At 42.7% G+C, this 26,463-nt stretch overlaps 2 protein-coding genes across 5 annotated transcripts in view; both read right to left on the bottom strand.

Moving 5' to 3' along the window:
• Nucleotides 1-7,979: 7,979 nt before the first annotated feature.
• FIGNL1 (fidgetin like 1) lies at nt 7,980-13,036 on the bottom strand. 3 transcript variants are annotated; one of them, XM_056483891.1, is made up of 3 exons: nt 12,041-12,369; nt 10,768-10,917; nt 7,980-10,680 (listed from the first exon to the last, which is right to left on the bottom strand). In XM_056483891.1, the coding sequence occupies exon 3, from the start codon at nt 10,670-10,672 to the stop codon at nt 8,606-8,608; it is 2,067 nt and encodes a 688-aa protein (XP_056339866.1). In that variant the 5' UTR covers nt 10,673-10,680; nt 10,768-10,917; nt 12,041-12,369; the 3' UTR covers nt 7,980-8,605. The 3 variants fall into 3 exon arrangements, with proteins under 3 accessions (XP_056339866.1, XP_056339865.1, XP_056339864.1); XM_056483890.1 differs by having other exon boundaries at nt 10,782-10,917; XM_056483889.1 differs by lacking the exon at nt 10,768-10,917 and having other exon boundaries at nt 12,041-13,036.
• Nucleotides 13,037-15,450: 2,414 nt separating this feature from the next.
• Nucleotides 15,451-26,463, bottom strand: part of DDC (dopa decarboxylase) — a 72,175-nt gene continuing 61,162 nt past the window's right edge. Inside the window, exons 13-15 of one of the 2 annotated variants that reach the window (XM_056484727.1) lie at nt 22,790-22,891; nt 19,077-19,319; nt 15,451-16,321 (exon numbers count right to left, since the gene is read on the bottom strand). In XM_056484727.1, the coding sequence (XP_056340702.1) occupies nt 19,104-19,319; nt 22,790-22,891 (318 nt within the window). In that variant the 3' untranslated portion in view covers nt 15,451-16,321; nt 19,077-19,103. Of the gene's footprint in view, nt 19,320-22,789; nt 22,892-26,463 lie in introns of both variants that reach the window. The other variant, XM_056484728.1, reaches the window with a different exon arrangement.

The following is a 26,463-nucleotide window of genomic DNA, read 5'->3' as shown; positions in this document are numbered from 1 at the left end:
TGGAAAGAACTGCCCCAAAGATGGATATTACAGAGAAGGGATTTAAGGTTTTTTTTACGGTAGTCTCATATCAGTTTCAATTTTAATTGTGTATCAGGAGAAAGGAATGAAATAGGGATTTTGGATTGATCTGTGATGATCTCAAAAAACTACACAACAAATTTCTGGACCCCTTAGGGTACCTTGGCCTGCTTTAGGCACGAATATTCAGTACAGGATCCAAGAGTGCAGTCCCGCGTGTCCCCATGTCCACCACCCTCAGCGGGATTCCAGCAGCGCTCGGACCCGCGGGACAGACAGACAGACAGACAGACAGGGATGCTGTCACCATTCCCTCCCCTCGGGCTCTGTGACAAACCCTCCCTTGGGAGAAGGGAATTGCAGCAGCAGCCCCGGGCTCTCCCCGCCCACCCGCGCTGCCTTCCCAAGGATTTGCGGAGCACCAAACCCGCTCCAGAAACGTGCTGGCCCGACAGGAGGGAGGGCTGGGGGAGCTGCCCGACCCAGAGCGTGCTTCCTGCTCTTGGCAGAAAGTGAGACTCCACTGTTCCCCCTTGCTTCCTTTAAAAACAGTGCCAGGAATTGATGTAAATTGGCTTCAGAGCATCTGACCCACAAAGCAGGGAAGTGAGAAACTGCAGGACTCGGGGATAGAGCAGCATCAGCCATCTGAATACACGCGGGGCATCAGCGATATTCCCTCCGAACCTGCCCGGGGGCTGCAGCCTCCAGCGGCTCCAGAGGGTGATTTCTCCGGAGAAATCGGTCCGGTGGTTTCTTCAGCCACAAAAGCTCCGCACACCGGGCTCTGTGCCCGGACACTCGGTGCCAGGCCGGCAGAGGCTGAGCCGAGCTTTAACCCTTAGGCAGCTCCCAGGAATGCTGCCGGGGCCGCCAGTTCGACCTGGAGACACTGCACAGCGGCTTTTCCTCTGAGACACTTCTAGAGAGCAGCAAACGCTGTTTACCATCAACCAAAACTCCAGTGAATAGAGACTTGAGTCAACCGGACTCAGTGCCTCTTACCTGATGTGTATCCACATCTTTTAAAACCCTAGCTTTGTTAAATAGGAAGTTCTAGAAGTGTCAGCCTGGTTTTTGCAGCTCCCTCAAAAGAATTTTAAAAATCGAAGTCCACCCAAAAAAAAAAAAAAAAAAAAAAAAAAAAAAAAAAAAAAAAAAAAAAAAAAAAAAAAATTAATAAAAGTCCAGTAACAAAGCATTGACAATAGATGATTTTAAGTGACAAAACAAGGAAGTAATATTGACTACCCTCGGGCTTTCCTTAAGAGATTGGGCGGACTTCTTTAGGAAAATAACTCCATCTGGTGGCAGGCTACAAAAAAAAAGCAACTCAAACACTACGGCTGTGTTCCCCTCCCTGGAAAAGACTGACACTACTGGAAATGAAGAGGAGTCCTGGGAATAACCATTTCTCCATAAACTTCTAAGATTTCTGTAGGACAGACTGAGCAAAGCATCTTTCAAAGCAGGCTTGTCCTGAACGCAGGCAGAGCTGATGTTTCTGAGCTCACCTGGCTCCCACACCCTGCTGCACATTTTCTGCAGCTGCCAGAGCAGTGTGAGACATCCCCAGGCTGTGGGCGATGAGGAGCAGCAGTGCCATTGCCACCTGATCCGCAGGCATGTGTGTCCTGGATACTGGGATTCACGCACAGACAGTAACCACATCCATTCCTCCCTAGTGACATAAATAAGGCAGCATCACTTTTCCACTGCTCCAGGGGCAACAAAGACTCTTAAAACACGGATTTTTTTTTTTTTTTAAATGGGATTGTTCTAAAAGGTAACATTCCCTGGCATGAATTCCCCTGCTCTGGGATGACTAGAGGTGAGTTCCAGTACCACAGCTATTTTTAAAAGCACATGAAAAATAGTTTTCAAGAATGAAACCACAATGGAGCAGTCCCCAGCATGCTCAGCCTTGTCCCTTCTGAGACATTTACAGAGTGTTAGTGTATATTTGCAGCAGATGACAGCAAAAGTTTCTGAAAATTTGATCTTCTGTTTCTTTGATGCAAAACTTCTGGTTTTGGAATGACTTCTGATATCACAATGTTTTAATTATCACATTTAATTTTTTTCAGTCAGCTCTCAGACTCACTGTCATATGACAGTAAGGCACCACATTAAGCAGGGTAGAACCTTTTAAATTTAGCATTAAAATCACTGAAAAAAAAAAAAAAATCACAAGGTATGTTCAGAAAATAATGAACTGATTACAGAATTGTCACTGCAAGCTTCTTCTTTCTCTCCAGTTGTTGCTGTGCCAGCCCAGAGATTCTGTGACCTTCCTGAAAGTGGAGTTTTCCTGTTTTATCCCATCACCACTCAATGTATGTTTTTATATGACATTAAGCCATCGACAAGTATTGAAAAATATCTCATCAATGACAAAACAGCCTGAAAGAACAAACACATTAATTTACGTGTAACCGATCTCCCCACCCACAGTACTTTTCAATTTTTGATCCTGTTTGAATTTTCTCTCTTTTTTTATTAAGAGAAGCTGGCACCAGAATAGTTTGTAGACACCAGCTTTCAGAGTTTATGCCCTCTCTTGAAAACAATTCTCCATCACTTAAGAAAAATCAGGAGTTTCTATAATGCTTTGTATTATGTTTTGCTGTGTCCTTCACTATACCAGATCTACATAATTCTGTAGTGCAAATAATTGGTGTGATAAAAATACAATATATCAAGTGAATTCAAGCTCCCTATGTAACTATTTACTCTTCTTGTTTTTTCTTTCCATACTTGATAAAACAAAAAAAAAAAAAAAAAAAAATCCACAGGTCAAATAAGTTCTCTTTCTTTAGAATAATGAATTAAGTATGTGAGCATGAGCCATTTCATAACAACTCTTGTAAGAAATCTCACTGGTTACATCAGATCAGCAAGGAGAAGCAGTCACTGGTTGCAATGTCACAAAATAAAATCTGACTCATGTGTGAAAGAAGACAGACTTGTAGGTCTCCACCACCACTGAGGAATATTTGCACTGGAGACATTTATTAATCAATATGATCCTGCACAACAGGCTTAGGTGGAACTGCCCCAGCTGGCAGAGACACATCTGCCTTTGGCTGTAGGCAAAAAGTTATAAAGAGGGTTTTACTTATACCAGTAATCAAAAATCATAAAAAACCCTCTAAATTTAAAAGCAGAAGCCTAGGAAATTTAATCTTATTATATTTTAACCCATAGTACAGAACTCAAAACCTGTAAGAACTGGGCAGGAATTTTCACAAGCCACTGCCCAGAATTTTGTGATCTACTTCTGAAAAGAAAAAAGCCAGCTTATTTTTTTTTCCCTCTATGAACACATAATTGTTCCAGACAGTCTTTCAGAGCAATGCATCAGCAGGCTGGCCATCATTTAATTCTTAGTGCTCAGGTGTTTCCATTTTACAAAACCCAGACAGAATTTCAGATTGCAGCATGCCAGCTCCAAAACCAGGCAAACTAATCTGAAACTGGAATGTTCAATCAGCACAGTTTAGGGAAAGCCTGAGCTCCTGGGAGCTTTCCTCATGGGGCTTTGCTGGAAAGCCTCAGAGCAGCCTGGCTGTGTTTGATTAGCTGCAGCCAAAGGAGGATGTGATAAGATCAGAGGCGTGACTGAACACAGGATGCCACCCTGCCCTGACCCCTGCAAACCAGCCCAACTCAAACAGAAGGGCTCTCTTGGGTTTAGGGTGCTGTTTGGGAATCTGGGAGACCACCTCAGCTGCACCCATGGGCTCCTGGTTGTGATGCTACACCCAAATCACATCCACAGCAGCCCTGAGCTCCGACAGCTGAAAGTTCCCCTTTTCTGTTCCCCCCTTCCCTGCCCAGCTAACGACTCCAGTCATGCCTGGGTGCAGAAAGGGAAGATGTTCCCCTTTTCCCCAGTGACCTACAGTGAGGAAGCACTGCACCATCTCTCCCTCAGCCAGAAAGCAGACCTGTGTCTTCACAGCATCCCTGCAGCTTTCATTGACTTTCCTTGACCCTCAGCTTCTGGAAGAGAACAATATTGCCTTTTGCTTACTGCTCCATCTTTGCCACAAGAAAACAACTTAATATTCCTTTAGAACAGGTTATGTGCCTTGGTAATGTGGGAATATGGACACAGGACACACCTGCTCTGAGTCTTTCCTGTGATACTTTATGAAGATAGAAATTATCAAATTTTTGTAACACCTCTGCCCAGTTAATTGTAAAGCCATAATCAAAGTGCATTAAGAGCCAAACAAGGCATGCCAGAGGCTTCACTTGGTCTTTCCTGCAGCAGTGGCAATGGATGCATTGGTGACTATTAGTGATGGAAGAGGGAGACCCTTCTGGGTAACTTTGCTTTTGAAACCAACCTGGGCAAGATGGAAAACACAGCAACTTCAGGAGAACTTTGCTGAAAATGAACAACACACTGAGAAGTTCATCTACCACCCTGCACCCATGGCCAGCCCTACTCTGCTCCAGTGCCATCCCTTACCACTGACAAGCACTGTCATTTGGGGCATCAACACTGAAGAGAGATGAGCACATGGAACTGGTCACAAGTCTAACCACCAGGGAATTATTAAAAGGAGTGGAAGAGTGACATTTATTTAGTACAGTAGAATTATAGTGTCAAATGATGGTGAATCTCAACTGTTTCAGGTACCTGCTACAAAGGGGATGATTAAACCCTTTCCCATGTCTGTGATGTGAGCAATACAGACAGGATAAGGCACAGAACACTTGCATCACAGTAACAGAGATGAGACATTAGGGAAGAATTTTACTCACCTTCAATCTTGCCAAAGAAGAATCCAGGCAAGAAAGCCACTTTATTAATGGCTAACATTAAACATTTACCACTCTGTGTTTGCATTGCAGCATCTACTGAATACATCAGGTCCTGAGTGTGATCATGTCATTAGTATGGGAATGAAGCCCAAAAACAGACCAAGGTATTTATAAGTACTGAATGTTTTTAAAGAACAAACCAGGCAGAACATGCACCAGGAATCACAAAAATTAATTCACCTTATACAAAGTGAGAATTTGAGGATTTCTTATAGTCCTTTCCAGACCCATAACTCTTTGATAACACTGTGTTGGCTTCACAGCTGTGACCCAAGGTTATATGAAGTTTCTCACCTAATGGAACAAAAAAAAGTACTAGAGACCTATCAGTACTACAGCTGCTTGTGTCTACAGCATCTTACACGACTGATTTTCTACAGATAAGATATAGAATGGTAACAAAATATTAAAAAGCAAAGCTGAGAAATGTGGACTTTGGGAATATTGTGTTTTGCTAAGCCTGCTTTTACATTGATTGTCCTGTGCTGAGTGTAGGAGTGAAGGTGTCAGTAGGGGAGGGCTGCAGGGTGCCCTCCTTGGGGCCAGCAGACCCATGGAGCAGATGCCTGCACTGCAGCCCAGGGACAGACCACACTGGTTTGTGGAATGGGTTGTTGTCCAATGTCACGTTGGCTTGTGACCAGTTCCATAATTTCTCTTAGAAGGAAATGCCTTATTTCTAAAGGACAATCTTACTGAAGCTCTTAAGAGGCCAGTCTGGTTTCCATCCACTCACCATTAGCAGGTGATGATTATTTCTGCCTCATCAGCTTTTTCCCCTACATGTGCTGGCACAGTGTTCTGTAAATGAAAATCCCCCTGGGGACTTCATCCAGCTCAGACAATTTAGCTAACTCAAATCCAAGATGCACTGAGAGTCTGAATTGCCTTGTTTATTAATAAGACCTGACTTTTCCAGGACTGCAATTATTTACCTTTAAAAGAAACTGAGAGATTGTGCACCCAACGTTGCTGAACCACAAAACCAGAGTCCTGCATTTCTTCTTCCAAAGATCAGCCAGCCAAAAAGAATAAATAATGAAGTACATAGGTTTCTGCATACACTAAACAGATCCATTAAAGTGGATTTATCTGCACCATTTCCCTTAAATTACAATCATGCCCTATTTCTGTGCAATTTTCTGTATTTTGTGAAATTATGTTCCTGGCAGTCGAATTGCTGTGTGGTGGCACTGTTACAGAGGGTTATGAAACTCATCTTGGGCTGACACTGCAAGTCCTGCTGCCCCTGAGCTCTGCAGCAAAGAATGCCACATGGCTGAAGAGATGGTTGTGCCCCCTGCATCATTACTAAAACACAGTAAACTTTATCTAATAGTCTCTTTCAATATTTCTACATTTCCTTAAAAAAAAAAAAAAAAAAAAAAAAAAAAAAGGCACATTCATGTAATTCTTGTAATGAATAACCTCAAAAGTAGGAGGAAGAACATATCTGGTTCTACCTTTTATCCCTTTGCTAAGTTACACTTTGCAGAAGACAAACACAGAGGCACAGAACTTTTGTCCCAGCCCTTGTTACCTCAAGAGGAGTTTTATTCACCTTGTAGAGCTCTTCCATTAAAATGTGAAAATTCAGAAAGAGATGACAGAATGCTCAAATAGCACACCAGAGTAATTCCCAGCATAAATAAGGCACTTATTTAATAATTTATAAGGCATTTATTAACCCTTGAGCTAACCTTAATTTGACTAAACAATTAAAATTCTCTAGGGTTTCATTCACTTGCCTGAACAATGAATTTAAAGAAATGTTTGGAGAGAGAAAAAAATCTTGCCTAGTACATGTTTACAGCTCTCTAAAACTGAACTTGTAAGAACAGACTTAATCTCATAATCTTTACCCAAGTGGCACAAAAATCAATTGGTTTGGACAATATCACATATTTATTCTTACAAAATAATCTAATTATTGTATTTTCACTATTTCATAAATGAAGATATATTCCCAAACCTGAATTTTCACATCTCTGCAAAACAATTTCTAATATATATGTCACATTTTACTAAAATCATGACCTATGAATAAAACTGACTCATTTGTTTAAATCAGGATAAGCTGTAAAAAAATTCTAGGCCTTCCAAATTATTCTGAATTCAAGGCTCACTATAGTCTCCTGGGCCCTGTAGTTTCCAGTGTCTTTAAAAAATGCTAGCTAAAAAGCATTCATCCAATTTCAGAGAAATCTGAGGAAGAGCAGCTTTTAAGCTCTGCATTTTCCCCAACAGGAGAAAAAGTTCTTTAGAGGAACTGAAAATGAAGCAAAGGCAGGAGAGCAGCCAGCTCTGCCACACTGACAAAGGAATCCAAAGGAAAGATTTCCATTTATTTTCCTTTCAGGGACAGCTGTGCTCAGCCAGTGGGCAAGGACAGGTTATGTGAATAAAGGCTGTGCATTCTTTCATGCCTTAGGTATGAATGACAAATACAAGATAGCCAGGAATTTTACCATTGATACATGAGGACTTTTTAAGAAGCAGTGGAAGCCAGGAGGTTCATGGGACATGGCATTTCTCCTTGCTGACCACTAGAGCCCAGCACTCCCACAGTAAGGCATCTTCCATCTTAATTGATGGATGCAGCTGCTGCTGTTTCTGCCTGGGGTCCAGCCAGGAGAGAGGCTGAGCCCCTAATCCAAGCCATGGAATACAAACACACACACACACACACACAGACACACAAGGACAGTGAAGGAGCAGTGTCTTACCCAGCACTCCCATAAACCCACCCACAGCCCCACCCTGTCCCTCAGCTCCAGCCTCACAGCACCTGAGGTCACCTGTGTGTGACACAATTCCCACACTCCTCAGTTCCACAAGGACACCTCACTCACAGAGCTTCACTGCCACAGGATTTAAGTTTATCAAATACCCATGCCCAGACCCTGAGCCCCCTTATCCTGCCACTGGGGGGCTCTTTCCAAAACCTTGTTTTTCCTCCTTGCCAGCTTGTCCAGTTTGGCAGTGAGTTTTGGATCCCTAGAGCACCCAATTGCCCACACAGCCTACCCCACAGCTGTGACCCACGGCCTCTTCTCCACCTGCAGGTGTCCAGACCGCCCAATAAAACACACTCACGTGCTGATGCAGCACAGAAAGCAAGGTCAAGCAGAAAATCATCAGAAAGTTTTTAATGAGAAGTTGGGATTGACAGCAGTGATGAGACAAAAGGCTGTCAGACAAGAGCAATGCTCAAAAGACCTTCCTCTTTTGTCCCCCCTTCCGTTTTTCCGTACAAGTCCACATCCACCTCTGCCTTTTCCTCCTTCTGCTCCTGTCATCTCCCAAACAAAACACCTCTAATTACTCTTCCCCATCCACCCCAGATTTGCCATACTCCTACCCAAAATCAGTATTTCTGCTATTTCTTGAATCCCTTACTGATACAGCATGGTAGACTTTGCAAGATTTCCCCAATACTCTTTTCAATTATTTGTGAGGTTTGATAACCTTCCCCTTAAACACCAGTGAAATTTGTCCACCTCTCCCAGCAATCTGTAAATTCTGTCAGCCTCCCAATGCCACTGCTGTTCAGCAATTTCTCCTATCATGACCAGCAGTTCCTCAAGGTCTTTTCAGCCTCAGCCAGAGCCTGGACATTGCCTGCATAACACAAGGAGGTTTAATTCCAGGACAAACACAAACCAAGGAGCAGACACACTCAATAGCCCAGGTTTAACGGCGGCAGTGCTGAAGCCAAGCTGCTGCAGTGGAGCAGCTGAGATGCAGCTCATCTGCCGCAGCCAAACGTCTGGTTCCAGGTTTCATAGAGCTCCAGGTCCCTGGGGGACACGCTGGGCCGCACCGTTCTCAGGGCACTCTCGAAGTCCCGGAAGGAGATGGGCCGCACCTGCTCCGGCGTGATGGTGGCAATGTCCACGGACTGCAGGCTGCGGATGGGGCCCAGGGAAGCCTCCCGACACAGCTGCGTCATGTCTGCCCCAGAAAACCCATCCGACTGCTGGACTATGAGCTTGATCTCCTCTTCACTTAGAGAGCAGTGCTCCTTTGCCATCAGCCGGGTGACAATCTGCTTCCTGGCGGAGGCCTCTGGGAGAGGGATGTACAGCCTCTTCACCAGCCTCCTTCGGGCAGCTTCGTCGATCTCCTGGGGTCGGTTTGTTGCTCCAACCACTAGGATACGATCTTCAGAGGAGGTTGTTGCCCCATCCAACTGCACCAGGAATTCAGTTTTTATTCTCCTGGATGACTCGTGCTCCCCCTCTCCGCGCTGGGACAGCAGGGAATCGATCTCATCGATGAAAATCACCGCTGGCTGCTGGCACCGCGCCACAGCGAACAGCGCACGCACCATCTTCTCGCCCTCACCCACCCATTTGGAAGTCAGAGACGAGGCACTGATGCTAAAAAACGTTGCTCCAGACTGGCACGCGATGCACTTGCCTATGAGGGTCTTGCCAGTCCCAGGGGGGCCAAAGAGAAGAATTCCTTTCGGAGGACCACGCAAGCCGGTGAAGATGTCTGGTCTCAGCATGGGCCACACCACTATTTCTTTTATGGTAGCCTTGGCAAACTCAACTCCAGCAATGTCATCCCAGCTGACTGGAGGCCCGTGGTCCATGATCTCGTGCATGATGAGTTCAACCATTTTCGGTTCTATGTTTTTCAGCCGTTCATCCACAGGCAGCAGTGGGTCTGTCGATTCCCCGACATGAGGTTTACCCTGTGCTCCTCCATTCTCACTTCCATCTTGTCTCGGAACTGGAGGCACAAACTTGCTGAATGGACCTCGAGACCTTCCTGCACCCAGGGATTTTTTTACACCTCCATATGATGAGACTGGGGCACGCTGGTTTTGAGATTTCTTTTGTTGATCCATCCACAGCTGTTCCTTTGCAGTCTTAAACCCAGGAGCACTGCTCTCTTCATTTCTGTTTCTTTGCCCTGAAAAACCATTAGTTTCTGTAGAAAAGGAAGCCTGACATGGAACAAGGCTAGAAATAGTTGTGCTGCCTTCATCAGCCAGACCATAGAATGCTTTTCTTTTCCCAGAATTTGCAGACCAGGCAGGTACAGCTGACTGGTTGAAAAGAGACAAATTTTGCCCATCACAACAGTTACCTGACATTTTCAGAGAACTATTAGTGGCTTCTTTACTTCCAAAGAGCGGAGTTGCCTGGAAACAGGGAGGAACCTGTTTGCTCAAGGAGGCTGAAGCGGCAGGAAGTGTGTCTGAAGTTCTGGTCACAGGAGGCGCACTGCCTTGAAGGGACTTGGAAGATGAGGGGTGCCCAAGAAGATCTGGTCCCTGACTTACACATTTTGCTGAGCCAGCACTGAGCTCAGTCTCCCTGGTACTACTGAAGACATGGAGTTTGGGAAGAGCTGGAGCAGCGGAGGCACTGACCCCTTTATCGGCTCGTACACAGGCAGCTGTTGGTGCCATCTGAGAGCTCTGGAAAATTTTGCCAGCCTGCATCTTCTCTTGCACACACTTCAATTCAAACACGTTTTCTGTTGTCAAGGCAGATTGCCACTTGTCACTGTCACTTTGCTGACATTTTGCCAAAGTCAAAATGTTTTCTGCATAGTTGTTCAAGCCGGTCTCTGCGTTGCCAGAGTCAATAATCGCAGAGTATTTCTCGGCGTACTGCTTAAACAGGTTGGCAGCACAGACCTGGGAGATCTCGGAGTTTGCCCATGCATACTGAATACGCAGGATCTTGGCACGGTATCCATCTGCCTTCTGCCCGGGCGTGCAGGTGCCAGAGGTGACAGCAAAGTAACTTTCCTGCCAGTCACTCAGGTGCAATGCACTGGGGCTGGGGGCCTCCATCTCTGACACTGAAACAGACAGAAAACACCTGCAGTTACAAAATCCCATTTCACACCATTTGCACCAGCTGCTTCCCCCCTTCCCTAAATACTCACACAGGAAAATCTACATTGCTTTAACCGAGTGAAACAGAGCAGGAGATCTTGCAAGCTACTCAGCCAGTCTGGACACTGCTCTTTTCATAAAGCAACCAACTTTGTGGTGGTTTAAAGGCACTTAGACTGAGCTTCTCTTTTCTTCCTTGTCTAAAGAAAGAAAAGAAAAAAGTGGGGGGAAAAGAAAAAAGAGTTTGCTTCTAACCAGAGGTCTCCTGGGGAGGTAAGTAGGCTGCAAAGAATGGTAACAGATGGCCAAGCAAAAACTGGCCTTGTTAAATGAAATCACCAGTGCTTTCATTCTTATTTGACAGAATATGGCACAGTGCAGTGGAGGACAGAGGGTATACCACTGTCAGAATGATTTCATTTATTACAGAGATAGTAATAAAAATGAAACAATTAAGCTAGTAAGTAAAACTGTGTGCAGCGTCTCCGAGGGGAGATAAAAATGGAACGAATAACCCTGAATGTAGCAAACTTTCAGATTAAGAAAATATTAACAGATTACTAGCAAATGTTCAAAATTATTTCTTCCATTTAGAAGGTGCTAAAATGTCCCCATTTTACACATTAGAGAAACAAAGCTCTTGCATGTTTAAAGCAATACTTGTTTCTCAGTTTCAGAAAGCGGGATTTAAACTCCTTTAGTGTTGGGTTTTTTTAGGAAAAAGAAAATATGACATTTGCCTCAGGAGGAGTGTTTTGTTTGACTTGAAATGATTTGCTCACGTTCAGGATGTATTTTCTTTCTTTCTCTGCAAAGTGTCATGTCCATACATTCTGCACCCTTTCCAACAGAGTATGAGCCAAGCTGCAATCCTCTGGATCAGCTACAGACTGCGTAGGAGTGCAGACGAAGGTACAGGTGCAGTGCTCATGCAAGGCTGAGGAGACAGAACTGAAGGAATCCAGACTATGTGGGGGTGTCCTGCCTAATTATTTGCAAAAAGTCTGGCATCAGCATTAAGACAACAGAGAGCACAAAATTATTATTGCTCATATGCTTATATGGTTACAGACACGATAAAAAACGAGTTTGTAAATAATTTTGGTTTGAATATTTTTTTAGTAGAGCCTAAATTTGTAGAGCTATTTAGAAAAGTCAAAATACATTTTATCTGTAAATCTGGCACCTCTACAAGCAAATCCAATTAAAAGAAACAAAAAACCCACGAATGTAACTCTCTCTGAAAAGTTACTGCCAACTTTTGCACTGTGAGAAGTCTAACTTGCACCTAGAGAATCTGATACAAACACACACCATCCATACCTGAGTGGCAGGTGAACAAGAGATGAAAGGCTGCAGCCTTTTCCTTTTCTCTAAACAGCTGTCATGGTAGTGCACATAATTTTTTTGTAACTGTTGAATCAAAAATATCTTAGGTGACATAAAAGCATAAGTTCAAGAGAAATTTAATAGCAGGTATTTGTCCCCATGAAATACTTCCATAATACATAAAATTTCAAGTTCACCACCACTTTCTTAAGGATTCAGTGGTCACCTTCATAGCACTGAGGGAAAGCCATAACAAGTGAACAGTGGTAACCAGTCTGAAATTTCAGTTTGATTATTCACAGAATGGGTCAGGTTGAAGGGACCACAGTGCTCCCTGTCCAACCTCCCTGCTCAAGCAGGATCATCCCAGCACACATATGGCACAGGATGATGTTCAGAGAGTTCTGGAATATCTCCAGTGAGGGAGACTCCACAGCCTCTTTGGGCAACCTGTTCCAGTGTGGTCACTGCCACAGGAAAGTTCTTCCCCATATCCAGGTGGAACTTCCTATGCCTCAGTTTGTGCCCACCGCCTCTTTTTTTTGCCCGGCACCACCAAGAAGATCCTGGACCCATCCTCTCGACACCCACCTTTTAGTTATATACATCTTAAACATCGTCCAGCATCATTCTCTCCCCCTAGTCTAATCCATATTAATGGCCCTCGTAGCCTTACAGCTTCTCTCCAAGAGTGCCCCACGCACACACGTTCAGCCACAACTGTTCCCAGACAAGGCCAAGGTACTCGGCGTGCGTGCCCGAAGCCGGGGGTGTATCCCAGCACTGCCGCTGGATCGGGCCTCAGCGCGGAGCGGGAGCTGCCGCCGGTGCCGCCGCCTCCACCCAGGAGCGCGCCCAGCACGGGGCCCGGGATGACCCGGCCTTCCACCGCGCCCAGGCCAGCAGTCCAGCCGGGAAGCTGCCGGGCATGGCTGAGCCCTTCCCAGCCGGCAGACACGGCCCCTCAGCTCAGGAGCCCTGGCCGGCCCGGAGGCGGGCGGGTCCCCCCTCACGGCACCGGGGAGCGGAGGCCACAGCCCCGAGAGTGCCCCGAGGGTCCCGTAGGTCCCTCCCTCCCTCCGTTCCTTCCTTCCTTCCTTCCTTTCCCCCTGCTCTCCCCCCGTCCCGGCCGTGCCGCTCCCGCCCCCCGCACCCACCGCCCGCCGCCGCCGCCGCCGCCGCCGCCGCCGCGAACCGCGCGCGCCCGCTCCGCGCCCGGCCCCGCCCCGCCCCACCCGCCAATCGGATAGCGGCGCTGCAGAAGGCGCAGCCAATCAGAATTCGGGAGGGCGGGCCGAGAGGGAGAGGGGCGGGCTCGCTGGGCCGACGTCATCCGCACCGCTGAGAGGGACGGCGCGCGACTGGGCGGGCGCTCCCTATTGGCTGCATGGGCGGGGCCCGCTGTCCAATGGGCGCGGGGTCCGTGCCTTGGGAGGCGGGGCCGGCAGCGCGCGGGCCCCAGCACGTGGGGTGGCGCGCGCCTGCCCCGTGGGGAGCGGTGGGTCTGCACCGCGGAGTTCCCTTCCCTGCCGGCTCCCTCCGCGTGTTCCCTTCCCTTCCGGCTCCCTTCGCTTGTTCCCTTCCCGGCCGGCTCCCTCCGCGTGTTCCCTTCCCTTCCGGCTCCCTTCGCTTGTTCCCTTCCCGGCCGGCTCCCTCCGCGTGTTCCCTTCCCGGCCGGCTCCCTCCGCGTGTTCCCTTCCCTGCCGAATCCCTCCGCGTGTTCCCTTCCCGGCCGGATCCCTCCGCGTGTTCCTTTCCCTGCCGGCTCCCTCCGCGTGTTCCCTTCCCTGCCGGCTCCCTCCGCGTGTTCCCTTCCCGGCCGGATCCCTCCCGTCCCCCCGTCCTACCCGAGTCCGTCCCGCAGGCCCCGCCGCAGTCCCGAGCGCTCCCCCCTGGTGCCCGTGTCTCGGCTCCCGCGCCTTGCCTGCCCCGCTCACTCGCCTCGGGAAAACCTTTCTGATCACGGCTTGGTTCCTCGGCTGAAGGTCTGAGCAGCCGAGAAGGAAGAGGGTGGAGAATGTAACAGGTTCTGTCACGTTTATTGCCTGTCCAGGCCATTTTCAGTAGCAGTGGAAAAGGGAAGCGTGGAGCTGTGCCATTTCCGTGAGGCGCACTGGGCCTTTACCGTCAGTTCGGTGACTGAAGGAGCAGAATTGCTGTGGCTCCTCCTGTGTCAAACTCGAGTTTGGCGGCCACCTCCCACCAGCATTCCCAGCTGCCCCCTGTTCGCTCTCTCCTGGCCCTCAGAAGGGCCCTCTGGATGCCCTTCGCTCAGCCCACAGGCGGCCGGGCCAGCGGCATCCCGCTCTGTGCAGGACGGGCTCCACAGGAGGCGGGTTCCGTGAATGATGGCCAAGCAAAATCCATAACTCTAACACTAACCTTGGTGGTGACTTCACATCCCGTGATAGATACCTGGTGTTTAGGCACAAAAGCACTTGACCTCCATGGCCATCGATTTCATCTCTACCGCTGTGGCACCAGCGGGGCCAGCACGGCAGTGTCAGAAGGGGACGATGTCTAACACTCCTGAAGACAACAGCTGCTGCACAGGCCTTTTTGGGAGAACAGCTCTGACAGGGACAAGGTGAATGACACACTGTTTCACAGGGCAAAAGATGGTGGTTGATGTGGAAGTATCCCATGAACTGAATGTGGTGGTGGAGTCCCCATCTGGATCACACCAACCCACGTTCAAATCAGCACACTAATCTAGATGCAAATTAGCACTCTTAAGCTGCAGTTACATCTCTGGTATTAACAGAGACACTTATGTGTGGGTGTTCCCGTGAGGAACCTTTCCTGCAGTTACTGTCAGGTTTTTGTTATACATCAGGCTTGTTATGCCACTAGTGCAGACAGCACATTAAACTGCCTGTGCTGATCTGCAAGCTGTCATCTCAGACCCAACGGGGCTAACATTTAAATAGTTTGTGATGCTGCTGCCATCAAATTTTTCCCAAGGCATGCTTGCCCAATTTCCCTGGGACTGCACAGAGGCAAGGAGCAAAGCAGCCTTGGGGACGCGGGCTGCAGCCAGGCAGGACTGATGTCATGGGTCCTTTCCCTGTCCTACCTGATGGCACTTGAGTTACAAGCCAAAGCTGAAGCTGGGCAGATGGCTCCAGCAGCAGATCCAGCTGCAGCACCGTGCAGAACTGGGCGGAGGGGTCAGCACTGGCCCTGTGTGTAGCCAGTTATTTTTCGGACTCCTGTTGCTGAGGAGGGTATTGCCTGCAAATTTGCAAACTCTCACTTGCAAAGTAATTTGAAGGATGCATTGAAAAAAAGTCCTTGGTGGTGAAAATCAGGGCACTGACTTGATATAAGTGGGGAAGTTGGCCCTCTTACAGTGCATCTGGCCTGGATGAGATAAGCTTAGTTAAGTACAAAGAGACAATATCTTCAGTTTTGTTTCTGTTTATTAATATTGCCAATTAAAATCTATATGTCTAGTAGGTTTTGGATACAGATTTTAAAGGGAGTCAACAGCTCACAAATTACAATAAGAGCATTAGACTTCTGATTATTTTTCCATTTAGAACATACAAACTCTACATATGCTATATAGAAATTATCCATTGATGGTTATTTAACCTGCCCCCACCAACAACCCTGGTCTTCAGGATTCTCAGTTTTATCTGTTTGCTTCTGTCTTTGAGCAATTCAGGTTTATACATCTCAAGGTTTAGACTGCTGTTATAAGGCAACTTCAATGTGAGTAACCTTCAACAACAACAAAACAGACATGAGCAGAATCTTGTATGTAAATGCAATAAAAAATTAAAAATTTAATAATTATAATGCAGTTCAAAGTATAATATATTACCAATACTTCCATAAATACATATATTTTCATTATTTTGCCATCACTAATAAAATATATTTATAATCTGTCATTAAGAATGTAAATACTCTGCTAGTTGAAAAAAAAAAATAAATTGAGGTTCCTGAAAGTAAAAGGTTTTTTCCCTCCTTCTTTAATAGCTGCAGTCTTCCTTGAGATGTGGATATTCTACTAAATTACAGTTCTGGGATTTTGTAATTATTTTTAATATCAAACAGTATTCATCGGCACAGACTGTATTAGCTTTTGCACACAAGGCACAGTAAATCCAGGTTAACATTCACTATTCATAAATACAGTGTTTGTCTCTTACAGATACATTGCAAAGCTACAGAACAGAAACAGCAGTTATGATCTTCTTTCAAAATATTCCTTTCAGTGCTTCTTCTTGAGTTGATTACATAGCCCATATTTCCTTTTCAGATGACCTAATGTTAATAGTGTAAGAAGAAATTATCACATGGAGAAAAGAGGGTATGAGAGACTTCACTAATTAGATATTTGAATTATCCTACAGAAAAACCAGAACTGTGAACTTCAGGTTTCTGTACTGGGCTAACCATGGGGAAATGTAATTCCATGGGTCTCATCACTGTTGTTTATTAGACACATCTACTTATGTCACTTCCTTAGAAAAACAAAACAAAAAATAAATTTTACTCCATCTATATTTTAAATTAGCCTTTCTCTTAAATTTTAAATTCTTTGCCAGCAGGAGTTTTTGTATCTGGACAACAGCCACTTCTAAAACTGATATCCAGATACTGAAAAATATTTAACTGAACGTCAGTTTTGGCAGTATTTTCCCACAACTGTCTAAAGGGATCTAATTCTGGGCTGTTGGGCACATTTCACCTCTCCTAGGTTTGGGTGTGCATCCTGCCTGCATCCCAGTTTTACAGCAGTTTGAGGCAGGCATCATTCATCTCTGCTCTGGTTTCCATGGAGCAGATTTCCAGCAGAATCTTCTTATGTTCAGTTCAGTGGTGCCTTACCTTTTGCCTTTCTTTTCCAATACTTATTAGTCAGATTTTTAATTTCAATTATAGTCACCTAAGTCCAAAGTAGCTCCATTTAATTTCAGTGGAATTATCCTGGATTTACTCTGTGATAGCTTTGATCCAGATTTGATCTCTCTCTCGTTTTCTTTTTTTTTTTCTGGAAAGACCTGGTTATATATTTCACATACAAAATATTGGTCTGTCTCACAGAGGTGGTGTAATTCTTCTTTAGCTCCAAGATTTTAGAGTTTTCATAATGTAAAAGCTGTAAAATGGTATCAGTGTGGAAAATATGTGTTATGGATGAACACTGTTTTCCAGGTAATGAGATCTGAATAATGTTGTTTAAAAAAAAAATAGTAACAGAGAAAGGCAACAACTTCCACTCTTCAGTCTACCAATCTATTCCATTGTGCTACCACAGAAAAGCTAAATTTCATATTGGTTCTGCTGAAGAGAATGATGCTATCAAAATTTCTGACACTGTAGCTGACAGTACTTGTCTTGTGTCAGTCACCTGCTCAAATATTACTGCGTTTTACCATATTAATTGGTTATCCCTTTCTTCATCTGTTACCTGGGAAATCAGTTCCTTATGGAAATAGTAATCCTTCCCAGTCTGCACCCTAGAAGTGAGAGATTAGGAAAGACAGGTAGGAGAAGACCATGTCCCAAATTAACTGATCCATGTTCCTTGGTCTGCTTGCAACTTCCCAGCCATAGGAAGTGTACTTGAAAGAGATAGAGGAAGAAAGCTGAATGATTGTGCACGTTGCTCAAGAGGCTTTAGAAGTTAATATGAGCATTAAAAGGAAGATTGAAATGCAAATGTAGAAATTAATCCTACACTATTTTTCTTGGAGCAACTACTTATGTTGTTCTTATTTACACAGAAATAACTCCCTGTAATTTATGTTTTTAAAATGGCAAAAGTACTTTCTGACTTTTTCTGATTTTCACTTCTAACTTTCATTTTAGCTCTTTACTGTGCCTGTCTTTGACAGCATGACATATCAATGGTTTGTGTCAAATATATATGATCTATTCAATATATATATTCAATATATATGACTTTCTCAGAAAGACGTGTTCCAGTATCTTAATTTTCCATTCATCACTGTTAATAGAAGAAAACCACTGATGGGGGCACCACAACTGATTTTGGGGGTTTGTTCTCTTACTTCCTATTTTTATTGTCACTTGTTTACTCATCTATTAGCTAATTTGAGAAACTAAGAGTAACATTTTTGACATCACATTTCTTAGCACATTTTGTCAAAGATTTATCACACCATGGAGTAATCAAAATGGTAGCCATAAAAACAAATCACAACTCAATTTCACAGAACATACCTTACAGACTATTTTCAAGTAATCACTGCTGATAATAAATTGATTAAAAATACAGAATACCAGGTAGCACGTGTCTTTTGACAAAACTCTTCAGGAGGAGCTTTTCAGGGATGTCATTATGAATGATCAATCTGGGAACCAATAGTCAGCATAACCTATTTGCTGGAATTTGACAAAATGGCTGTTTTAAAAGCAAACAATTTAGGGGAAGTTAGAGAACCTGCCAGAAGGATGATCAGTCAGTGCTCATTCCCATAGGTCTGGTTATGCAGTGAAGGAAGTCTTGAAGTCCTTTGTCCTTTGTTCATTTACAAAATTACTGCAGCAAGTGTATCATGGCGTGATAGTGCCCCAAATCCTGGCAACTGCATTTGTGCATGCCTATTCAGATATTAACATATTTAGAACCTGAACTAAACTTTCCCAACTTGGGTTCTTCCTGCAGTCATAGTAATATTAAATTAATTTGTTATAATATCTCTTAGTTTCATCTGTGAAGAAAGGGGGCACGCTAGAGGTGAACAGGGACAATGGAGGGAGCACCAACCCTTCCATTTCCATTGTTTGGTTGAACAAATGCTCTTGACTACAAACTGGTAAGAAATGACAGCTCGAGTCTCCTTGGCTATGTGCATCCTGGAAACAGGCAAGATGAAACTACAGTACAGAGAAGGAATGACTATGGTTACAACTCAACTTGCTGGCAAGGATTTTGCTACTGCAGCTGGGCTATATAACAACAGGTTTTGTACTTTTCTCCTTCATAGTTTGACTTTCCCACCTGCACCTAAAATAAAACTTGGCAACACAGAGAAAGCCAGTTAATTACCTCATCTCCACTTATACTTCACTGCTGTTACTGCTGGTGGTGGTTTTGCCCCCATGTTTTCAGAAGATCAGTTGCCAGCTGTGAGATGTGCTGCCAGGCAAACTTGATGTGGGTGGATTCCACTGTGCGGGAACAAATAGCAAAACGTAGCACAAACTTCTCTCGCAGGTGGCATGGGACCAGATGGATCTTCTTGGCATCATTTATGCTTTTAAGAAGTGCCTCATTTAGTTCATTTGAGCCCTGAAATCATTGTAATTCAATGGATATGGCAATGAATTTCAGAAACAAGTCTGGAAAATGTAAATCCCACCAAGCAGCCAAGCCCAAGTAGCACCAGTAACAAGCAGCCACTTTCTCATCTCTCAGTAGCTTTACCATCAAAGGATCACAAAAAGATGATGGTGTAAGAGAGAAGTTTTGAGCCACAAAGAGATTTAGGTATTACCTTCAGTTTAGAAGCAGTGTTCACACTGGGGCATTTGTGATAGTTGACTGCCTTTTTGTGACCTAAAATAGTGAGCTGTGTTAAAAGCATTTCTTCTAGGTTCTGTGTTACTACACTCTTCTTGGATCTAATCAAACAACCACAGAAGGAGGTTTTGCAGTGAACTACTCTAACTTTCTTCACTTAAGCATGGCTGCTGTGAGAGATTCTTTCGAATATGAAATCTTATCCTTAATTAAACATCTTTTAAGGTAATACATCCTTGGCATAGTAAGGTTTCATATTATCCATGGAAACTCTAAAAAAGTATTTGCCTCAAGTTCTATATGAGTTATCCACCACAGAATCCATCAGAGGATCTCAGGTATTGTGCAACCTTTACTCTCTCTATTACACAGGTGGTAACACACAATTGCAAGAGATTCTGGGAACATCTGCATTTTTACTGCAGTGTCCCCCTACTGAGCACTGACTGTGGAAAAAGAGTTGCAAATGGACAAATCCCTCTGTTCAGCAGCAGTTGTGTTACTATAGCAGCATTGGTCTTGAAAACATCCTGACCAGAAAACACCTTCTCTCAAATCTGGGCAATTATCTTTCCTGCATAAGGCAGACATTTTCCCATTGGCAGCAAGAATAAATGTATCATTCTCACATTTTAGATCATATCAGGAGTTGAACCCAAATCAAAACCTTGTTCTGTCTTGGTACAAGTTGCTAGAAATTTGGTGCGATGTCCTAAAACTCATGGCTTAGCCTTACTCTTCTAGGAGATATTTATGTGACCAAAATGCTCCCAACTAAGAAAATGGACCAACTTTGGTGTTTTGTAAGTCCCACCTATTACAGGTCAGTCACTGGTGACAATTATGTCCTGCTTTCTTATCAAAGGTAATGCATTATTTACATGACAGTCCTCGCCTTTAATATCAAATGCACAGCACCGACTTTCAGGCAATACAAGCAGTTATATGATGTTAAGTTGGCAGGGGTGAGGGGAGGAAGAAGAAAGATTCATTTATCTTGATTCTATTCTACTCTCGCAGCTCCACCTTAGGGCTGCTGTGACACTAGGGTGTCATGTCAGATTGAAGTTGGTAGTGACTAGTCCTCTCCCAGAGCTTTGAGAAGGCAGCTTTGATTGAGTCTGTGAGCTTCAATAAGACAGCATTCTCACCCCCTTGGAGAAATTACTAGCTTGACTTGTATTCTTCTGCAGTCATGACAAGGAGGCCTAAAACTAACCCTTTGGCATGACATATTTGATGAAATAATTATAATATGAAAGTCATAGGTAATTAGTCCATTTGCTCAACAGTGTGAAAAGAAAGAAAAGTTACAGCTAAGCAAAAAAATTTAAAAGGGCTTTTCAAGAACAAAGGAAGTAAGAAAAAATATTTCATACTTTTACAGCTGTGCAGAATTATATAGCTCAAGTCCCCTGACTCTTAGTCCTACTATAACTACTTAAAAGCTACAAATACCCTGCTTCTAAGATGTATTTCAATACAAACTACAAAAATTATGAAGATTTTTGAAGGAGTGATATAAAAAGCAAATAAAGCTGTTAAAATAGCTCTAAAACCCTCTTAATTTGAAAGCTTGCTAGGCTTTTTTTTTTTTTTTTTTTTTTTTTTCTTTTTTTGGAAAGGCAGGCAAGAGATGAAAACACTTGCTCTTTCAACACTGATTTTTAGTGGAATCAGGCTACAACTTATTCTACAACTTGTCCAAAGGTTTCTTAGCTAAAGGTTCAATATTTACCTCCTATTGTAAAATTATCTTCCCCATTAGATGTGGTTTTTTTCCTCTGAATCATGAGGGACAGGAGAACAGATGTAGATCAGCTACTGGTCTGATCAAAAGTGACAATTCCTGTGTTGCTATGCTCTATTTCACCAGAACTGTTCCTTCAAAGTAAATGTAGAGCACTAACAGCTGTGTCTGCATCTGCAGAACTGGTGTTTGCTTGTTCCATGTGAGAGAGCAGACTGCACCCAATATTTTGTTATTCAGAGACAATCTATCCCTCAATATTTTTTAAAAGCTCTTGTTAGGAAAGAGATTATGTTTGTGTTTCCATTGACTGAAAAAACTACATTCTGTAATCTATCTGATCCCCTAATCACATGGTCTTTTTAGATTTTACTTTAAACATTATAAATTCAAACAAAACCATATTCCTATTCCAGATGAATTCACCATTACTTTATTATTTACTTGTTAGCTTCTTCAGCCAGTTGCATCAAACTCAGGTAACTGGGGCAACTGAATGACTGAGAAACAAATGTATTAAAAATAAACTACCCAGAAGGAGAAATTATGTGTTTACCAGCTTTCAGAAAGGCTAAAAGCTCATTTAGGTATCATGTTAACTAGAAAACACTAGTGCTGTTGTTATTGTTATTGTTGCTTGGTGGTCAGATTCAGTGTTACAATCCAGTCCTTTGCAGAGCCTTTAGCTGCAAGCTCCGCTAAAAAAAGACTTCTTTACCTAAACTGAGACACTGATCCCCTTTTCATGTCTGATTAAAACAAATGAGCTCTCCCAACTACTGCAGCTTTTATACTCCAAGTGCAGAATGAATTTTCTAGTTTCCATTGGGCAAGGTCTCCACATCAATGAACCTGGCACTTTGAGAGATTTTGGGGAATAAAAGGTAAAACAGGGCAAAAGGATTATGTTCAGTAATAAAAAGCTGACCAGGGAAGCTGGCCTCCCACGTAACCTGTTTTTCAACATATCTTAATTCAGTTTTCCCAGTTTCACCATACAATTTTATAGATTAAAATAGTCTTTAGAGAAAACAATAAAAAAGTGTTTAGTGCTCTGATTTTCATTTGTGATAGTAATTTTTAATAAAATTAAATATTACATATATATATGTAAGAAATTAACTTGTCAAGAAACAAGTAATACACACTCATAATACTCAGAAGGCTAGGGAAATATACTAAAACAATCATCTTATCAAAGCTCATCACACATAGAATGTAAGTCATTTTATGTGACTGGTTAAACATTTGTTTGCCTTGACTGTGTATTTCTATACCTTAATATGCTTTAATTTCTCTTAAGCTTTTGATTCAGTTTTAACAAAATTGTCTTAAGCTTTTTTCTCTCATCTGCTTTGTTCTAAATGAACTTGCTTTACTTTCCTTAAAAAATAATCAAGTGTATTAACTACACAGACTGTATTCAATTGCAGGTTATGGTGTTGCTATAAACCATGAGAGAAGAAACAGGAGATGTTAGCTGCCTTACCTTCAGCCGGAAGCAGACCAGTCCCAGGACAACCTCAGCACAGATCTCAAACCTCTCATCCTGAAGGACTAAGTGCTCAAATTGATGCGACAGTCTGATGTGCTGAGAAGAGAAAGAGTATCTATACTGAATACATTTGATTCATCAAGAGAAAAGGTGTGCTGAAGTATTTTCCATTCCTTTGCTCTGTTCCTTCTGCTGATGTGTGATATTCACATACTGCCATCTGTTTGTGTTAACTTCCACCCTGTTTATGACTTCCAGAGACCATATGGAGCCCTTGCTGTATTAGTATTTCAGTCTGTCATAGGCAGCACTGGTCTACTTCTTGAGATACTTCAGCACAATTTGATATGATACCACATTAAGAGCAAATAATTTTAATGATTCTCCTTTAGGTTTTATACCACTGTTAGTTTTGGCTAGGAATGGCTAAAGAATCCAGAAGTCATTAGAGGGAAAGGGGGAAATGCATAGATATACAGGGAAAAATTGTCAAAATTTCAGTGAAAATTGAGCTGGAAAGATACACTTTTTAGAATAGTTCACTTAATATGAGAAATCTGTGAAGAAAGGGAGAACTTGCTCACTATTCTGACCTTTGTGCTCAGGCTCAGTTGAAAAAAAAAAAAGGTGATGGCACTATAATCAAGATGGACAGCAAATCTCAGCAAACCTGTTGAGAAGTTACTGAGGCAAAAAGAATGACATTGGGCACCAAACCAGAGCAATTATTTTGAAGCAGATGAAACCAAAATTCAAATTAATAGGAAAATACCAACAGACATACTAAAAATCAGCTGGGAAGTCTTAACATCAGTCAGTGACACTTACATACTCATATCATGTTTTGCTTTGCCTTTTTCCAAAGAGAAAATTAATTTAAAAGCACTTCCAAAAAACCAACACATATCCTTATCAGGCACCTGTATACCTTATCCAGTCCCCCCCTCCTACTGGCTATATCATTAGCTTAGTGTTCACTATCCTAGAAAAAGCCAAAGAACTAACCAACTACCCAACCAGCCAAAAATGGTAAGACAACAACAGCAACCAGCCATTTGAATCATAGTTTGTCTTCAAACAAAAGCCTTCAAAAAGCCAGTCTATACCAAAAAATTATGTGAAATATCTAAAAATCATGTTCAAAGATTCTTCAGCTTTTATGTATTTAGGATTCCAAATAATTTTACCAAAAATAAACAACTAAGCCCATGCTTTTGCACTTCGACTTTTTGTAAGTTCAAGGACAGCCATTAAACAAAAATGAAACATATCACTTTGGGTAAAGGTTAAATGTGGAATGTTTCATCTCACAGGATCTTCTTCCAAAAGGACAAGGCAAAACAAAAACTACAGAAAAGAAAAAAAAAAAAAAAAAGGAAAAAAAGCCAAAACATTTTGCAATCTTAATCATAGCTTTCTGGTGGCTTTTTGTTTCTTGAAATAGAAAAACATAGTTTAGATTGAATCAAAATATTTCTTCAAAACCTTCATATTGGGCTTACTGGTACCCTACGCAACCAGCCAATTTTCCTGTTGTTACCACTTCCACTCTGCTGTTTGTTGCATCCATTTATCATCTCCCTCTAAAATTAGCCTGAAAGCTCTTTGAGTCAGGAATGAGACCAGTAAAATGCTCAATCCCTTCCAAGGCGTTTGAATATTCTGCTAATACGAAGGGCATGAATTTACAGCTGTGAAATCCAACCAGAACTATATGCATGCATATAGGTGCTTATATGCAAAATAAGTGCATGAAAAACATATATGAAATAGACACAGGTGTTGTAATGATCTTTTACTGTCTCCTAGCCTCACGTTCTAAAGCTTTAAGCAAACGTCTTTTACACAGCTTCACAAAATTCTGCACTGCATGTACCGTATCTTGGAAATCAAAGCCATACAACAAATCATGTTCAATGAAATAAAAATTTCACAACTGTCCAGCTGAATGTAATCACCAGCTGAATTTCATCAAATTTATCTGCATAAGAATTGAATTAAGCAAACATTTATGATCTGGCTAACTGTGAGAAGCTTGTACAAGAAAACTCCAGACACAAGCCATGCATTTTATAGCAGGTACTTATGTCCACTTTTAGAACTAAATGATTTTTCAGGAATTTGAAAGAAATCAAAGCAAGAGAAAATAGAATTTTTTTAGTTAAGCCACAAACCAAAATTCTAGAAGTATTTTGCATTCATGTCTGGATGCAAATACTTTTATCCACAGCAAGGCTTAACAGCAATAATTAGTAAAGACACTGGGGGGCACCAAGTGTTTTAGGTTTTACTGAACTGGAAGGAGAGAAAGAGGGGATTTAGCTGGAACTTCACGTGTATAGCTTTGCCTAAATATAGTTACATAAGGCCCTGCACCTTTGAACCATATGCTATTATCCTGAATTGCTCTTACAAAGATTGCTGCAACAGTAAAGTTAATTATTATTAAGCCTGGAAGTTCAAGTTCTGTAGAACTGCAGGGCATTGAGGTGTCACACGTGCCTCTCTAAGTCCAAAAGCTGTACCCACGCTCTGGACGTGAGCATGGCAATAACTCACAGGAGGACACGTGTGTCTTTAGTGCTTCAGCTTCTCAAGGCAGGCAGGTACACTTTCTCGTTTGGAGAACTGCAGGCACTGAAACTGAGGACAGGAAAGAAGTAAAAGATTGACAGGCTGTTCTCAGTTTTCTGCTGAATGTGTACATACCAAGCCTGTCCTATGGATATCTTAACTCTCCACATGCATTTGATTTTGACATCTGTGTCATACTGTGTCCCTAGCACCTGCTTTATGTTTGCATTTAAATATTATTTAACTTTGCAAAATTATTTTATCTAGAACTGTTATTTGATTTAACAAAATGTGGACATAAGCAAGCCAACTCATATACTGTTTCTAAAACTACCACTTGAGCAATGCCTTCATTAGGTAGGTTCTCAGAGTGGAATCATGTGGACTGTGTTAGTGTCCTGAAGTCTCTTGGTATATAGGAACAGAATAACAGCCACAGTCTTTGCAGTGCAATTTAGCTGATTGAAAATAGAGGTTTGCAAGGAATTGTTATGTGTCACTGTTATCTCAGCTAAATAACCATTGCTCTTCTGCAGAAGAGCGAGAAAAGAAACAAGGGATCTAATTAATTTGGTTGTTCTAGATTAAAGGAAATGTCTTACAAAACCAAAAATAGGAGCAGTAAACTTGCTAAGCACTATGATTTGGTCTCTATTTAAAAAAATAAATATTTTTCTATGTATGACTGTGAGTAAGTAACTATAACTATGAATATAAATATAACTACATCTATATCTATAAATATAAATAAAAATGTAAACATAAATATAAATGCAAATTTAAATGTAAATGTAAATATAAATGCTTCTGCACTGAAGTGTTCAAGCTGAATTTTAATTTTTAGGCAACGCCTTCAAAAGCTAAAATAGCTTTTGACTGCAGGGAGCTTCTCTGAAGCATCAGAATACACTACTGTGTATATGCAGACAAGCATACTGGCCTAGTCTTGATAATTTCATACTTTTTCTCCTATAAATTTCACTTCTTTGCCTGCCTTAGCCTGTATCTCACTACACTGAAGGGAAATGCTGTCAGAAGAGTTTTCTTAACGGCCACTTGGACTGTGCCACTCTCCAGTTCAAATACTATCTCTA

Source organism: Oenanthe melanoleuca, chromosome 2 (genome assembly GCF_029582105.1).
Source record: "Oenanthe melanoleuca isolate GR-GAL-2019-014 chromosome 2, OMel1.0, whole genome shotgun sequence".
NCBI lineage: Eukaryota > Metazoa > Chordata > Aves > Passeriformes > Muscicapidae > Oenanthe > Oenanthe melanoleuca.
Note: the sequence above shows the minus strand (reverse complement) of the source record. Positions and strands in the feature narration are given on the sequence as shown.